The 17,867-nt window shown below is 34.7% G+C and overlaps 3 protein-coding genes across 5 annotated transcripts; all 3 read right to left on the reverse strand.

Annotated features, from left to right (window-relative positions):
* Positions 1-2,199: 2,199 nt before the first annotated feature.
* Positions 2,200-4,572, reverse strand: LOC107426272 (bifunctional protein FolD 2). The gene is made up of 5 exons (XM_016036395.4): positions 4,338-4,572; positions 3,986-4,169; positions 3,565-3,722; positions 3,211-3,423; positions 2,200-2,642 (listed from the first exon to the last, which is right to left on the reverse strand). Exons 1-5 carry the CDS (start codon positions 4,455-4,457, stop codon positions 2,412-2,414), a joined length of 906 nt encoding a protein of 301 aa, XP_015891881.3. The 5' UTR covers positions 4,458-4,572; the 3' UTR covers positions 2,200-2,411.
* Positions 4,573-10,881: 6,309 nt separating this feature from the next.
* On the reverse strand, positions 10,882-12,623 carry LOC107426297 (heavy metal-associated isoprenylated plant protein 36). The gene is made up of 3 exons (XM_016036431.4): positions 12,370-12,623; positions 12,172-12,247; positions 10,882-12,056 (listed from the first exon to the last, which is right to left on the reverse strand). The coding sequence occupies exons 1-3, from the start codon at positions 12,610-12,612 to the stop codon at positions 11,266-11,268; spliced, it is 1,110 nt and encodes a 369-aa protein (XP_015891917.2). The 5' UTR covers positions 12,613-12,623; the 3' UTR covers positions 10,882-11,265.
* A 2,675-nt stretch (positions 12,624-15,298) lies between these two features.
* LOC107426295 (dephospho-CoA kinase) lies at positions 15,299-17,825 on the reverse strand. 3 transcript variants are annotated; one of them, XM_048480830.1, is made up of 4 exons: positions 17,227-17,683; positions 16,805-16,950; positions 15,703-16,129; positions 15,299-15,548 (listed from the first exon to the last, which is right to left on the reverse strand). In XM_048480830.1, the coding sequence occupies exons 1-4, from the start codon at positions 17,464-17,466 to the stop codon at positions 15,525-15,527; spliced, it is 837 nt and encodes a 278-aa protein (XP_048336787.1). In that variant the 5' UTR covers positions 17,467-17,683; the 3' UTR covers positions 15,299-15,524. The 3 variants fall into 3 exon arrangements, with proteins under 3 accessions (XP_048336787.1, XP_015891910.2, XP_015891911.2); XM_016036424.4 differs by lacking the exon at positions 15,299-15,548 and adding an exon at positions 17,690-17,825 and having other exon boundaries at positions 15,633-16,129; positions 17,227-17,437; XM_016036425.4 differs by lacking the exon at positions 15,299-15,548 and adding an exon at positions 17,690-17,824 and having other exon boundaries at positions 15,633-16,129; positions 17,227-17,417.
* Positions 17,826-17,867: the final 42 nt, after the last annotated feature.

Below are 17,867 nucleotides of genomic sequence, written 5' to 3' on the forward strand. Positions count from 1 at the left end.
TCACCACCAAAGCACCCTTCAGAACCCTCAAAACTCCACCTCCACCAGAAAAAGAACAACCAGACTTGTCCAAAGCAGATAAAGAAATTAAATTTTTAGACATATCTGGAACGTGACGTACCTCAGATAGTGTTCTGATAATTCCATCATGCATCTTCACCCTTACAGTTCCAATGCCGATGACACAGCAAGGATGATCATCTCCCATCAGCACAACACCTTTATCCACCGGAACATAAGAAGAGAACCAGTCCCTATGGAGACAGATGTGAAACGAACAGGCTGAATCCAAAATCCATCCCTGCTTGCCCGAACTATCCTCAGTCACTGAATAAACATCTCCATCTTCAATTTCCTCATGTGCGACACTGGCTTCGGCATGTTCCTTACTCTTTTCATTATTTTTATTCTGAAGCTTACGACATTCAGTTTTGATGTGCCCCTTTTTCTTACAGTAGTGACAAATAAGGTTTTTGAACCTTGACTTCGATCTTGGCCGACTACCACCATTGTTATTTTGATCTCTAGATGATGTTCTACCTCTAACAATCAAACCCTCTCCTCCGGAACTCCCAAAATTATTGTTATCCGAACTGCTGGTCAACTCCTTATCAAACAACTCCTTAGAATATAAAGAAGCTTTCACGTCCTCCAATTTTAGGATTTTATTACTGTAAATCAAAGTCTCCCTAAAATTTTTATACGATGGAGGTAAGGAACGTAGTAGCATTAGGGCCTGGTCTTCATCATCATATTTAATGTCCATGTTCGCCAGATCCAACAAAATAGTAGAAAAGTCATCTATGTGTGTTTTAATAGATGTACCTTCAACCATAGAAAGGGTGTATAGACGGTGCTTCGCAATCAGTTTCGTTGTGAGATTCTTTATGATGTACAAAGATTCCAACTTGTCCCATAAGTCCTTTGTTGTCTTCTGATCAAGGACCTCCCTCAAAACTTCATTGGACAAGCATAGCTGAATGGTGGATAGGGCACGCTCATCAACCTCGGCTTTCTTTTCGGCATCCCACGAAGACGGCATCTGCTCCTTGCCAACCAACGCCTTGTGTAAACCGTTCTGTGTCAAAATCGCCTTCATCTTGACTTGCCACATGGAGAAAACTCATGTTGCGCTCAAATTTCTCAATGTCGAACTTTGTTGCCATGATCGAAAGAAAAAAAAAAATTTCCCAAATAGATCGACGCGTCTCTGATACCACTTGTTACGGAATTGAGAGAAAAACAAATAGCAACAGAAACGAAGAAAACGAAGAACAAACACACAATTTACGTGGAAACCCTTTACGGGAAAAACCACGGGCAGGGGAGAAGCAAATCCAATATCGAAAGATTGGTACAAAAGTGAGCCAAAATCGAGATACCCTAAAAAACTCAATTACGGCCGAACAAAAATATATATATATAGTACGGAAGAAACCCTAAAATTGAACAGGTCCATACCCTATCGGCCCGAGACCTCCGCTTCCACCACAGAGCCCCAAATTTTTCTCCAAAATTAGTTTCACCAAATGGGTCGCACCGCGAGCTTTTCGAGTCGGGTCAACAAGAATTCGGGTCACTAACTCTAACACTTTCTAATGTTTACATTTTCTCAACTTCCATATAGTTTACAGGACAAATCCTCAACCTCATATTTGAAGATCGAAGCTCTTATCTTTATAAGATAGGTGCTGACTTCACATGATCTCCATCTATTTTCCATCGTTAGATTCGGTATCACCATATCTCTTCTTTTCTTAATTCAGCATATTTAAAGTAAAAATTCTCTCTCTCTCTCTCTCTCTCTCTATATATATATATATATATAAAATTAATTCAGCATATAGAATATAAAATTATATAGATATGTTTCAAAAAATAGACCACGCTTTGTGTCATCGAAGAAGCTAGCTCGCATCCACGTGATTGATAAGGAAGAGTGTTTTTTTTTTTTTTTTTATGGCAATAATTTTTATCATTTACCATTTAGGTACAAAAAAAATTATATAATATTACAGGATTTTCCTTCCTAATTGAACAGTTCAACAACAAAGCCGTTTCTGTTTCCTCGATCCCAATGATCCAAGCGTTAATTTGCTTATAGCAAAGATTACATTGTTTAAATGCCTTCAAATGGAGGATTCTTTTCCCTCCTCCAGATAAGCAACAGTGGCGAATTTGCGTGTAACCAGAGCGATAAATAGAAACATGTTATGTGATAAAATTAGTCAGTCGACATAAAACGATCCCAATATGTAAAGTACAGATAAGCAGAATTGAAGACACAACAATGTGATTAGGGCACGAAAGCAAAGCATTATATCGAATTGTGAATACAATTTTTCCTTCAAAACCTTTATCCTGTAATTGGTTTACATCTTATTCCGCAGGAACTTGAGAAGAAAGAGGCTTTATTGGGCAATCGCTCGTTTTGCACCATCCAAGGTGTTCTTGAGAAGCATTGCAACAGTAAGTGGACCAACACCACCTGGAACAGGAGTTATACATCCAGCTACCTTGCTTGCTTCATGGAAATCTACATCTCCAACTAGCCTATAACCCGACTTTCTAGTTGGATCATCAACAGCATTTGTGCCAACATCGATAACAGCAGCACCAGGCTTGATCCAACTACCCTTTATCTGGAATTGAACAAACAGAACCATATGTCACTGTTTTAACAGAGACGAGAAATGGATATGGAAAAGAGAAAGCAGGCTTGTGATATGCTTGCTTCTCAGAGGTTAGAATTACCAATGGCATTGGACTACAATGTTGACTTTACGGACAGGGGACGACAAGGGGCTAAGTAGAAGCAAATTACTAAAAGGTGCTAAATCTTATTACATAGAATCCCATAATCCCATTTCCTCTTCTATGGATATTCTTCACCAAATTTGCATGTGATTTTTGAATGATATGTTTTGACTTTCAATGTTAAAAGAACTTGAACAAGCGTAAAATATTGATGAAGCCTTCGATAATATAGTCTGAAGTGTTTTTCCTTCTTGTGGGGGTCAACTACACTGCTCTTGTTGATCCCCAAATGACCAAAATAAAAAATAAAAAATATACCCTGTTGTTGCAGGATAAACAAAAACCAAACCAAGAACTAGTTTTGTCATTGGGAGCCTAAATATGTAGTAAACAATAAACAACAGCATGAACAAGATGACTTCTTATAAGTAAAAATTAAGAAGCACTTCATACCATTGAGGCCTGTCCTGCAGCTGCGATAATAATGTCAGCCTCACGGATGACAATTTCTGGGTCAGGAGTTCGAGAATGGACAATAGTAACAGTAGCATCTTCTTTCAAAAGCAGTAAAGCAACCGGCAATCCAACTATGTTACTTCGACCCACCACCACGGCCTTTTTCCCTTTTATACTTACGCCACTTCGTGAGAGAAGTTCAAGACATCCCTGCATTGAAAAAGCCACGTCAAAGAGAATAACAGGTTTTAAAAACATAGGAATTTTGAATCGAAAATCCAAATGCTATATTACTCATGCCCAATGGAAATATACACGAAATAGAAAACATTCAAAGCCAATGTGTCTTGCCTTTGGAGTGCAAGGAAGGAACAGAGGATCTCTGCCTTTCATTGCAAGCTTGCCAATGTTGAGAGGATGAAAACCATCTACATCCTTCTCAATGTTGATTTCACCCAAAACTTTCTCTTCGTTTATATGCTTCGGCAATGGAAGCTGAACCAATATACCTGCCAAAATTCAACATACTGTACTCGTTAACACAAACAAAGCAAAAGTGACACTAAAACTACATAACTCAAGCAAAATATCTTGCTTTGGAACATGCCGAAAAGGGTTTAAGCATGAACTGAATTTGAACTTAACCCATCAAAATTATTGAGGAAATTTTTATGTTTATCATAATTATAAAAAAAATTGATAATTTTAATTAGCCAATATACAATAGAACGTGAAAGGATAAGAAGATGTTAAGTTAAACAAAAGTTTCAACCATGTACATCCGGATTGGCGTTAAGCTCGTGGACCTTGCTGATGAGTTCGTCTTGGGAAACATCTTCGGGTAGGTCCAAGTCGAAGGACTTAATCCCAACTTCAGCGCATGCTTTCCTCTTCATGCTCACATAGCTTTGCGAATCCTTTCTGCTCCCTACTATCACCACTGCCAGACCCGGAACCTGAAGACGATTTCCCATAAAAACGCAATTCAATTTTCATTATTATTATTATTTGTTTCTGTCTAAAGCTTGTTCAGAGTATTAACTGCCAATTTCGCGCATTTAAAAATCATGCATTTGCAGAGAGAAGGAGAGAGACAGAGACAAAGAAAGGAGTGAGAACCTGACCTTGCCGTATTTCTGGGATAGATCGCGGACTTCGCTGGCGATTTCCGATCGTATGGTCTGAGCGATGGCTTTGCCGTCGATTATGGTGGCTTTATTATCTGACGGTGACGACGTCGCCATTGGTGGAGGGTTTTCTTTCTGGCAGAGACGGAGTCGGAACCCAGTCGATGGTGACGGAGATAAACTTCACCAAGTCGATCAATTGACACGGGGCATCGGTCCAGATTAGCTCTGTATTTGATAATGGACTACGTGACAACACAGGGCCCAAATTAGTTTGGGCTTTTCCCCCCTTTTTACTCCTAGATCCGCTCTGCATACTATAATGGGCTACTCACAACATAGGACCGAAAATTTATGGGCTTTTTCTCAATTTTTGATGCCTGATCCCTTCTGTTTACACGGTCAGCGGCCCAGATCTGCTCTATATTTGATAATGGGGCATTAACAACCAAAGGCCCAAAGTAAGTGTGGGCTTTCGGCGCTTTTTGCAAGCCCAGATCCTCTCTGTATATAATAATGGGCTACTAACAAGAAGGGCCCAAATTTGTGTGGGCTTTTCCGTGCTTTATTACGTCGTGACCGTTATATACATAATCTTTTTTATTTTTTCATTTGCTAAAGACAGTATTGAGTGATTTTCTTTTTCCTGACCAAAAGGAAATATTAAACAGAAAAAAAAATTCTTAATTCTTTGTTTTAGAGTATCATATGAGATGACCAGGAGAAAAAAACAGGGCAAAGGAAAATTCCAGGAAATAGTAAAGAAAAACAAGAAAGAAAGAAATCGTATATTTCTTTTTGTGCTTTTATGTAATTTATTTTTAAATATATAATATTTTGCTATTGGGCTTTTAAAATATATATATATATATATATATATGTTTTCTTTAGTGTATCTATTAAGGAAAAACGGGAAAGCAAAATAGAGGGAAATCGAGTGAATTTATTTACTTCTTGGTCATTTATTAGATTATTGGAGTTCAAAAATTTATATGAACCTACAAATTTGCATTGAACTTTTAATTAAAAAACCCTCACCAAAGCAAACGAGGACTTATTAATGATCATTAACGAACCAAAAAAAAAAAAACTGCAAAATTTATTTTGATCTAGAAGCTCATCTGTTATTTAACCAAGCCATAAATATATCAAAAACTAATCATGGGTTTTTGATTTCTTGACTGATACATTCAAACAGTAGTAATTTAAATTATTATCAACATGATAGATGCTTTTTATACATCATATGCACCATGTATATATTACATAATTTTGAATAAAAAGGTGCTCAAGAACTTGAAAGTTCCATCAACCCAAAGCCTTTTGTTCAACTATTACTGGAAAGCTAGCTCAAGTGTGGCTCCACGACCCCAAGAACATCATAGTTCTAATTGGATCTTCTGTTCTGTTATTCCATCTTCGTCTCTCAATTTGTTTGGAAACCAAGAAAGTACTACCATTAGAAGACCCAGTCATGGCCACCAGAGCTGCTTCATAAACCCTCCCAAGCTTTTCTCTGATTGTTCTCTTTGATTCCTGACTCAGAGAACTATCTCCAGAGAATTGCTTCATCTTCCTCCAAAATTTTTTTTTTTTTTTTTTTTTGGCTAAGATATTAGGGGTTGCAGATAGCCTGAATTAGGTTTATATAGAGGAAAAAAGAAAGTTGAGTTTAGCTGATGTGGCATAATTTCACGTGGTTTGTGGGTCCCCGTGCGTACTATTCGGGATAAGATAGATTCCTCATAGTTGTGGATGACAGATAAGTTGAATAGTTGATGTAGTGACCCAAATTGTGTTAAATACTCATTTTCTTGTTTTATTTTATATCTTCGTTCCAATATGCTTCTTTCTTTTTAAATTTATTTTCTTCCCAAGTTCTAGATCCATCTTGTAGTGGGATTTGATTTTTTATTAGGTTAATAGAGCTGGTTTATTCTATTTAATTGCCTATTATTTGCTCCACTGAGTTTTTCAAACATATTTTTGATCTTCCAAATCCAGAAGCAACTTTAAAGGTTGGTTGGAACTATATTTTTGTTTATTAATATGCCCTACTCACATTATTCAAACATAAATGATCAAAGAGCAAGCAATCTTCAAGTTGAAATTATTACAAGGAACATATTCCAAAAATTTTGTCATATTAACAGGTGGCATGGGATTGAAAATAAAGCTCTCAAACATCAAAATCAGATGAGACCTAACTATATAGGCAGATAAAGCAAAGTGAAAAATTAACTATGCATGTATATGGAATATCTTCATGTTGTCTGCTAATAACATGCATGTTTATGGAATATGTGCCAATATTAATGCACTATTTTGATGCTGAAATTGATGCCATGATGTCTTCATGATGATATCATGCATAGTTTTGGATGCCAGATGCATTTCAGTTGGAATGTTATACATGTTGTGAGAATTTTCTAAGATTTGGGTTTTGGATTCCGATTTTATTTATTTATTTATTTATTTTCTTTTTGCTTTTCAGGATACCCAAGATTCGAAATGGAAAATCAACATGAGCCAAATGTTGATGGGAAAGCCAATAAAAGAGATGCTTTAAGGCACAAAGACATTCCACATATGGCTGATATGCACACAACAAGATGAAGATGGTAGTGGGAAACAAAATAAGTTTTGAGTGAAAAGGTAAAGGGCATATAATGACTCCCAAAGCCGAATTATTGGTTGTCATATCACCATCACCTATCCAATTTTATTAAGACTCCATTTGGGCTTTTAGTTAATTGCTTCAGGATAAGCTTCTGAGAGTATACCGGCCTACTTTTTTGATATAATCGCCTTACTAGAAGGGCCTGTGTATGTTTGAGTACTCAGTGCCAAGGCCCAGGTAGCCAAATCCTGTGCATAACCAGTTTTAGAGATGGCTTTCGTTCGTCATCTTCATCAACAAATTTGTGAAACTTTAATTGTAGCAGAGGTTTTTACTCTTTGGATCATAGTCATGTAACCAAGAAATGATATGCTTTATGTTATTTTAATATCATATGAGAAACCTGCATGATTATTTTAATATTAAAATAACATAAAACAGTAAAGAGGTGAAATAGCAGTCACCTTTTATGAATTTGACCGATTATTGTAATTTGGCTCAAAATAAGAGGTCTGAAGTGTCATATACGAGAAACTAAACCAATTTACCATAACCATTTGATAGATAGATAATGAAATAAATGGTTCAAATTTCCCAACGAGAAACACTTACCAACCAAAACATTTTGGGCCTCATTTCAATTTCACAAACTCTCTAACCTGGCTGTTTCGGTTTCTGGACCTGTACAGGCCCAAAAGCTTTTTTAACCTCAAAATTTTTTCCCACGACTTTTTTATTAAACGAATATCAGTCCGTGGGTTGCGTATGATTGGCGATGAAAATTGATCTTGGAGCAATCTGTCAATTAAAGGAAAAAAAAAAAAAAAAAACAATTGACATCAGCTTGTGTTGGAGAAAAAAGGAATAATATTTATACAAATATATATATATATATATATATACTTATAAAAAAACTATAGCTTTCACTAACTATTTATTCCCAAAAAACAAGAAGAAAAAGACTGCCCTTTTTATAGTCACTTTGTTATGTATGTATATAATCAAAAACAAACCCGTACGTGTGGGTAATGGCATGGAGGCCAGCTAATTAGTTAAGTTTATTTATTTATTTTTTTTAATAATAATTAGTGAAACATTTAAAGAAGTTTTTAGTTATTTATAACAAGCTTTTTAAAGTTGTAGTGTAAAGCGGGTTCCTGTCAAATATAGATCTCTTTATGGCCGGTGATTGGGTCAAGGGTCCATCTTCCAATGAGGTGCAAGTGGTAAAAAGAATTACTTTGGCTGTCACACTCTTTGGTCACCCCAGGGTCCCCACTTCAAAAACCAAAACCTACCAGCTGCCAAAAATAAAAATCAATAAATAAATAAATGAAAATTTTTGGTAACGCCCAGCCAACTTGTAAATTAATTCATCATTGTTATCTGTTCAACCTGAAAAGACTTCATTACTAATCTATTGATGTTCTGAAAATCTCTTTTGGTGATGTATATGTTATTAGTGTACCATCATCTTTATCTTTAATTTCCTCCAAACTATGTATGTTCATTATTACAGTTGACAAATTTGTCTCTCTTTTTATATATTTGTGAATTAAATACATCTAAGCTGTCTAAAACATATATAAAGTATATATACATATGGATCAATCCTAATTAAGGAAAGATATGTTTTATCTTGGATGACAGGTACTCTTTTAATTGAATTAGAACTTTTGTTTATGTGAGGGGATTACTTCAGATAATGATCCTAAGAAAAGCCAACGTATCTCAAAATTCTATGTAAAGAAAAGCCAACGTATCTCAAAATTCTATGTATCATATATATATATATATATATATATATATATATATATATATAGAGAGAGTAGTTTTATAAAGTAAATTATCTATATATAAATCATATTAAAAATTAAAATTTAAAAAAAAAATTAATTTTTAATATAATCCGCATATAAACAGTTGCATCGTAAATATCTATATATATATATATATATATTTGTTTTTGTTAAACATTCGTAACCTAAACAACCAAACAGCAACAGAACTCAAATCAAATCAAATTTATTATAGTTTCGTAGGAGACCATTTCAACATTATGTAGTAATATAAAATGACTCCATTTTGCTTTTGCAGTAAAGATTCCGATTTTCCTATCCTTTTGTTGGAGATGAATAGTTCAACGTTTATTGTCCAAGTTCGGGTCACTTTAACATCAATCCCACAATATCTTTAATTTGTCCATTCGTACAATCATTCTCGACCTGCCATTTCTTGTTTTGTCTGTTTCCTGCCTACATATACACAATACAAATACTGACATAATATCAATTAATTAAAAGAAAAAATATAAAAGCTATTTTTGGTATTTAATTATGATGTTGTGCCTGTCTCAGCATTACGAAACCCATTGTATCTTATTTTTCTTTTGTTATTTATAATCAATATATATTATTCTATAACCAAAATAAATATGGTCCATCTCCATATAATTAAAGACTTGTAATGATTACCCGGCAATGCTGCCTGCATCCGAATTTTGGAACCAAGAAAAACATAAAACATGAAGGGAAGCGCAATTGGCCATTTGTAAAACATAAAACACTTTCCTTTTAAGAAAAACATATAAATGAGAGAAGATTGGACGGACTTTTTCTTCTCTGTTTTCTTTTTCAAATTCGAGACAAGAGGACTTCGCTGAAGGAAAATAAATAAAATAAAAAATAAAAAGGTTGTGTTTAAACAGTGTTTTATCGCTTGTAGAGAGCAAAGAAAGCTAGGAATTAGAGGGCCCAATAAATAATATCATGACTGCTTTGTATCTAAAGCTTGGGGACGTGAAAGGAAACTTTTTAATTATCAATTGCATGATTGGATTTAGTATATATAGTAAAATTCAGGATTAACTTATTCGTTCTGAACAAACCAATAAAGATCCTTATAATAATTGTAGTTAATCTTCATTTTTAAGTTCTAAACCTTAAATTCACGTGTCTGTATTGATTGATATCATAACTCATGGAGCTTTCTAGAATTTGAGAAGATGACGAATAAGTAGGTGGAAAACCTTACCTAAGCAACGAGTTTGGCTCTCTATGTATGACATGTAGTTAGCAAACGCATTAATTGGTATAGATTAGAGAACATGGAATTTCCATTTTAGATGAAAGAATATGTGACAGCAAAGCATCAAAATTCTCTTTTATGTCATGGAAAGAGCTGGTATAATCCATTGTGAATATTCCATCATGTAAAATTGTAAAAAAGAAGGTAAGGCAGAAAGGATCATAAAAAATCTAGCTCTCATAAAGTGATGATCGGTATTCAAACTTAAAGTTCCTTTTTTTTATTTGCAAACACACACACACACACACACACACACATATATATATATATATATATATTATTTTGCTAATAATTCATATATGTGTCTTTTTTTTCTTTTTTTAAAAATTTGTTTAGCTAATTAAATTTCACATAAATAAGCTAGGATCATATAATGGAACGGCCCAGTTTATTTTCTTGGCGATATTGGTCCCAATTTGCGAGAGACTCGAGCCGAAAGGAAAAGCTAAAATCGACAATGCGGAATAGCTTTCAATACAAAGTGGAAGACTTTATACTAATATATTGATCACTCCCATTGATAGCAATTAAAGATGTCTATATGTATAAAGAGATGTTTAGCCAAAGAGGTTTATTGCTTTCTAAAAGATGATTTTGTATTAAAGGAAATAATCTGGGAATACTTATGAAATATTCCATCAACTTTTTTTTTTTTTATTGCTCAATTAAACTTATATATCATCATCATTATTTTTATATTATCCCCGATTAATTAATTTGGGTTCATAAATATTAAAGGATATTATTGAGTTATATGTTCCATTTTAAATCCTAATACGTACATAATCTCTTCCTCAAAGCAAGTTGTCATAAATTTTGAAAAGAAACAAAAAGTGAGAGATTAAAGATTTCATAAACGAAAGTCTGCTTTACACATCAGAGTGAGAGGAAAAGAAGATCTTTAGGTCCTACAATGGACAAAAACATTACAAGGCTATTGGCCATTCTCAAGCAAAACCCAAATTCGTCAAATCAAAAAAAAAAAAAAAAAGCTACAAAAAGACAACAACTTATTAAAGAAACCTCCAAACCCCAATATTACAATCGTTAATTATTTAATTTTCATCCCCCTAATATATTTTTTTCCCCCTAATTTCTTCACATTTAGACATTATCATAGTACATTTTACAAAACTAATGCCCTCTTCCTTCTCGTACACTTTTATTATATGCTAGTATATTGTACGCACAAAAGTAACAGCAGTGCAACTTTTGGTTTTACATAATTGAGCATTTACTCTCATCCTCGTCGTCACTATAATCATCAATAGGATCGGACGGTGGATATGGCGGGAATATGTTAGGATGATGATGAGAATAGGAATAAGCATGCATGGAAGGGGCAAAATGGGAAGCGGAAGGGTTTGGGTAGCTCATGTTGTAGCTCAGCCCTTGTACGTGTAGAGGAGGAGGTTGATAGAAGGGTGATGGGTGGTAGGGGGGATACACATGCTGGATTGACGGTCCAAGATTCATCGACGCCATACCCGGAGCAAGGTCTGCTGGACCATCCACAACTGAAGTCTCTTTCACTCCCTGAGGTTCATTCATATTCTCACCGCCACCACCGCCGCCGCCATTATTAGGATTATTGCCGTTTTGGCTTTTCTTCTTCTTCTTTTTCTTCTTCTTTTTGCCACCGCTACCACCACCACCGCCACCGCCTTCTTCTCCTGCGGCCTCGTCGCTTTCACCTCCATCCTTGCCGTCGGAATCGCCTCCATCGTCGTCGGCGTCTTTACCATCATTCTTGGAGGCGTTTTGAATTTTATCCGCTGGACTTTCCTCTTCCTCATCAGCAGCACCCTCTTCATGAGAATCTTTCTGGTCCTTATTATGCTTTTGATTATTGTTCTTCGATTTCCCTGATTTCTTCTTGTCGGGTTTTTGGGGCCAAATCTGGGCGTGTTTTCCTGATCTTAATAGCTTCTTTAAAAGGGTCTCCACGTCCACGTTCCCTGTGACCGTGACCTTGTGTTGCTGAGAATCAATGTTCGTTGTATAAACACCTGAAACAATCGGAAAAAATTAAATAAATAAATAAATACCAAAAATGAACAGAACTATACACCAATGAATTGGAAACTAAGTAGATGATGACATAGAGGTAGAGCATATGTGTACCTTCGATGCTCTGAAGAACTTTCTTGACTTTCTTCTTGCAGCCTTCACAGTGAATAGAGACTCTCAAAACCCATGTCTGTATTAAAACTTAATAATTAGTAACTATATACTTAAGAGAACTATAATATATATATATATATATATATATTATAGTTTGACGTACTGGGAAGATTGTAATTGAATTAATTAAAGTGGTACCTGGTATTTTAAGCCTCCTGGAGCTGGAGCTGAAGCTTCTTCATGGGGTTTATTTGCCATGAGAAAAGAGATAGAGAGTTTGAAGAAATAATGGAGAATATTTTGAAAAAGAAGCTTCGGGAGTATGTGTTTGTTCGTGAGCTGAGGCTCAAGGGGGGAAGGAAATGGAGTAGGATGCGAGCAATAAAAAGTGGAAGAAAAGCTAGAGATAGAGAGAGAAAGCATCTGCCATGGATGCCACATCACAACCTCCACAACCCCCACCCAACCCACAGATCTATGACACGTCAGAAATATCACGTGACCCCTGTACAATTTTTATTTTTTTTCTTCTTTTCACTTGGTTTCGATTATGTTTTATTTTATGGTGATCAGTTTCATGCAATTAAACTTACTCCAGAAGCTAGACGATGATAATACCTCGAGCTTCTGATTGGTGATCGGTTATGTTCTTTGATGTGGTAAAAAGGAAATTGCGGGGTCCATATTTGTTGCTTTACAAATTTCTTTAGGTTGTTTTTCTGTTGCATCTCTATCAGTTCAGAAAAGCTGATTGATCATACGGCTTAGAAGGATTCATCATATTTTTTTCCATATAATTTTAGCAGTGACTGATATTTGTCTTTGAAAGGTAGAGGAGAAGGCTCATCGGCCCCCATCGTATCCCTAGATGTTGATGGACCCCACCATCCATTGTGCCTAGAAGATTCTATCGGAGATTAATCCAGTTTCCAACTATATAGAAAAAAAAAATTTGTTCGGTTGTACAGTACTATATACCTATCTATGATATTCAACACTAGTTAGTAAGAAAGAATCTAACTCTATATATGTTACTGTGGCCGGTATACTATTCTTGCCAGATTAAGCGTGTCCAATTTTCAGAAAATTTTTCATTGCATAAGAAAAAATAAAGATTGTTGAAATAAAAAAAAAACAAAAAAGAGGGGGATACTTACAATAACATACCTATTAATATCAGCATTGTACTTTCTTCATTTTTTTTTTCTCCAAATATTTAGCTTGTAATTGCATTTTTATCGCAATTTATCATTTTTCACTTTAAAATGGATAGTTACAATCAATATTGTCTAGTCAAAGGACAAAAGACGCTTTGAAGTAAAACTCATTATTCCACTTTAAAATTACTAAATCTCCAATAAAACTTTCATAAACCCCATAATCAATTGTCGTATAGGCTCAAACCAAAAAATAAAATAAAATAAAATAAAAATTGCCGAACAGGGAAACACCATAAGAGGTCGATGGGTTTTTGGATAATAGAAAATAACTAGTTTGTAAACTTCAAAAAAAAAAAAAAAAATCTAAGATTACTAATTTAACTTTGAAGTTTTGAGAAAAATAACGACTGTTAAGAGCAGATTTTTTTTTTTTTTTTTTTTTGGGGTAAATATTGTTAAGAGCAGATTTGGTCACGATTTGGTCACCCTGTTTGCAACCACCATTTTATCCGTGCTATGCAACACTGTGCAAGAACAGGATGGTATGGGAATACTTGGAGAAGCCCAAAAAACGCTTCAAGAATTCAAAGTTGTAGTTTGATCCGATTCTTCACTGTAAACATGTGCATTAGAACAAGTCTATAGCACTTTAGTGACTGGCTCTAAACGAAACATACATGAAGAGTTGGAAGAAGATATATGTGTGTGAGAGAATTTTTTTTTTTTTTTTTAGTTGTTTTATTTGAGTTTTTCTAATTTTTAAACAGAATGGTTTTCTTTTATAAGCAAGGGTGTTTTTGTATCCTCATTTTTGAATTTTTTAGTTTTACTACTTATTTTAAGGTGGAAAAGATAAATTGCGAACGAAAGATAATGATAAGGTTAGTTCCTGCAAAACACTAAAATACAATGGTGATCGTCCAAAACTTTTAAAGTAGTAGGTGTGTTATTGTAATTACCCAAAAACATAAAAAAATAAAAATGAAATGGTAAAAAGGGGTTTGGTGAAAGCGTAAAGGTGGTGGGAAATTTGAGAAAGAAAAGACTAAAGCAACTTTCTTGGAAAAAAAAGGTTTAAAACATATCTAGTTGCTAGATAGAAGATTAATTTGGCACTGGAAATTCCACTTTCAGGATAGGAATCGGCTTAAAATTCAGAAATGTAATCCCGGAACAGCTAAGTAAATTGGAATTTCTCCTGGTGCAGCAGGCAAAATTAAAAAGTAAAGGCTCTAAGACAAAAATAAATTCTTAATAAAGGCGGCTAGAAATGCTTTCTAACTTTGTCAGAATGCGGGACAAGCAGCTTTTCATTGAAACAATGCAAGCCTCTATGGATTCATCCAAAAAAAAATAAAAAAATGAAAGCCTCTTTGATTATATCATATAATAATATATGTATAACACGTCTTCGTGGATGTATAAAAAGGCAAAAAGCACATACTTAAGGAAGATGAGATCATAGAACATTTTGAAGCAATTGGCAAGAGAACGAAAAAGATTATCACTAAACAATTAATTACCACAACTTGAAATTTATAAAATTATTAATTTTAATATTACAAAAATATCACTTTGTACCTTTCTTGTGGAGCATGGCAATGATCATTACAAATAAACTTCTATTTCAACATAGCTGCCAATTTTGTAATGGGACTTCACTTATCTCTCGCACTTTATATTTAGCCAATAGTTTTTCCAGTCTTTTAGCTCTAGAGTGGTTTGTGACTGCACTTAGCACTCGCAGAAAAGAAATATATCAATTTTAATCACTAAATTAAAGAACCTCAAAAGATATCAACGCAAAATTATGACTATAATAATGCAAATTTGATCCATAATTTATTAGTGGACCAACCATTTAAATTTTACTAGTCAAAGGAAAGGATTAGAGTAGGAAAGGTTTCTATTGGTTTGATCACCTAGAGCAGCAGACAAAGTCACAAAGTAAAAACAGTATGCTTCCAAGCCTGCAAAATCTATGGAGTCCAAACACTTTCAGTAGAAATTATGTCTAGAGTATGCTCAATATAAGCAATGATCAAACATCACAAGGCTGTGCCTCGTATCACAAATACCGAAGGCAAGACAGTTTCACTTCACTTACTACTTAAAAGTTATTATTTTCTCAATATGTAAACAATAGTCAAGTAAATTTAACCCATGAAAAATAACTTTTTTTCCTTTCCCTTGCTAACCATCCGTTCTTAACTGTTGCTGCAAAACAGATTTGGGAAGCTTCTTAAGGTCAAAATCTCACAAGATAAAATAAACAACTTGTAAGTTTTCAATCACCACAAGTTAAACGAAAATTTCAAGCAGTAATCTATATAGATTATTGTAGGCATTACAAACCATTATTATTGAATACCTTTTTGCATACAATGACACCTACAATGACAGAACCAAGAATAAACAAGGCTCCTTGTCTAGAAAGCCCAAATTCAGTCCAAGTCAAGGGTCTCGTGACCTCAAATAAGACTTCCCGGAAATGTTCTTTCAAGTCGTCTAGTGATCCAGTGTTATCAATCACTATGTCTGCCCGACTCCTTTTCAAATCCAATGACATCTGGGCATTAATCCTGTCGTGAGCATCTTCCTCACTTGTACCATCTCTTGCCATGAGTCGCTGTAGCTGTGTTACAGGATCAACCCACACAACTATAATAGGTTTTGTCCATCTATCCATCTTCGCCTCGAATAACAAAGGGATATCAAGAACAATAACCTTAAACCCCTTTATCCATAACTTAAAAATTTCCCAAAATATACCAGAAGATATATATGGAGCCAGAAGCCTGAAAGTAGATAATAACCAAAATTTAAAGCTTATGTCGGATGTAAATTCTATGGAAAAAAAAATAAAGTTATCCAAAACAAAACTAAGATGACATATTACCAAGAATGTTCAAACACTTGAGGCAATTTCTTTGACTAAACTAAATGATACAATCTATCAAGGAACCAGGTATATAATCTGGATCTTGAACTGGACAAGTTAAAATTGGAGCTTCAAGGGTGAGTTTCGTAATAAAAAAAGACTGGTTTTTCATCAAGGACTTAATCATGAATATTTCATCAGGATATTGAATCTGAAGTGACTCCTTGAAGAAACAGGTAAAGGATGCTTTTTAAAAGATGTTAAGTCGTATCCATATAATTTCTTCGAATCCAAATTTAAGCCCTATCATAGAACTCGACATCAATCTATTTGTGTCAAACTGCTGGTTGTAGTTAAAAGTAGGATGGGGAGGACTAGTAGAAACTAGGCAAGTAGTTATATTAGTAAGTTAATCATACTAATATAATGACAAAATAAAGTTAAAAAGCTTTTACTTGAACCATTCTCCAGGGACAGCCACAATCTCATGTTCGATAATTAAATAGTAATAGTTAAAACAGAAAGGAAAATGATCAAACTAATGTCAATTTGGATGTACTCAAAATGTCCAAATGCAAAAGGAAATACCTACTTATTAAGTACTTGGCGTTTCCCTGGATCAGAGAATACAATTTGGCCCAGTCTAGCCCTATCTACTTCTCCATCAGATTGTAAAATTTCATCTCCAAATGTTGCAACAACTTTTTTCCAGCCACCAGTGCCCTTCTTTACTACATTCTGGCATCAAAATCCATTTCATGGAATGAGTAAAGAAAGAACTAGAATTGTCGCACAAAAAGAAGCAGATTGGCAGACTAAATTCTATGCAAGGATTCGATTAATCAACCTTCTGGACTAAAGAGAAAAGTATAATGGTATCTCTTGCTATTTCAGTATGTAAATGAGTAGAGAAGATTATAGTAATGTGGTTTAATAGAATGAGGTTGAACAATCAGTTCTTAGCAGGAGTAAATTTGGTTATTGAAATGGTGGATGAAGAAAGAAGAAACATACGCGTGCAACGAGATCGGCATCGACGACGGGAATGCCATGAGACTTGAAAAGATTGGAGACAGTGCTCTTCCCCGATGAGATTCCACCTGTGAGTCCCACAAGCCTCATTCTAGTATCCCTAACCCTGGATTGAATGCCGTTTACTCCTCGATTGAAATTAACGAATCCCCAAACAGTTTTATCCAAAATCCCTGCAACACCCAAATACATTCTTCGGCAAAAATGCCGATTAAACATCATAATTTTATTTTATTTTTTTACCCATCCTCGAAATCCCCACCTAATCCAACAAAAGCAAGCCAATTCTAAAAACAACAATTATAGAATTCAGCACCTAATCAAGGACAAGCCAAGTCAACCAGAAATTCCAACACCCACGTAATACCCATGTAACCCATCACAGTGTTTAAGGAAAGTAAAAATGACGAGAAAAGTCTGATGCCGGAGACTGACAGAAGCTCACCTGAGATTGAGATTGAGATTGAGAACTAGATGCCGCTGCTGCCCCCTTCTGCAGTCACCGAGCTTCAACGTCCACGGTTTCTTTTATTCGTCTCAAAGCCCACGGTTTTTTTTTTTTTTTTTTTTTTTTTTTTTTTAATATAAAGACCTTTTTCAGTTTTTTATTTTAGGCTTCTAGC

Source organism: Ziziphus jujuba, chromosome 9 (genome assembly GCF_031755915.1).
Source record: "Ziziphus jujuba cultivar Dongzao chromosome 9, ASM3175591v1".
Lineage (NCBI taxonomy): Eukaryota > Viridiplantae > Streptophyta > Magnoliopsida > Rosales > Rhamnaceae > Ziziphus > Ziziphus jujuba.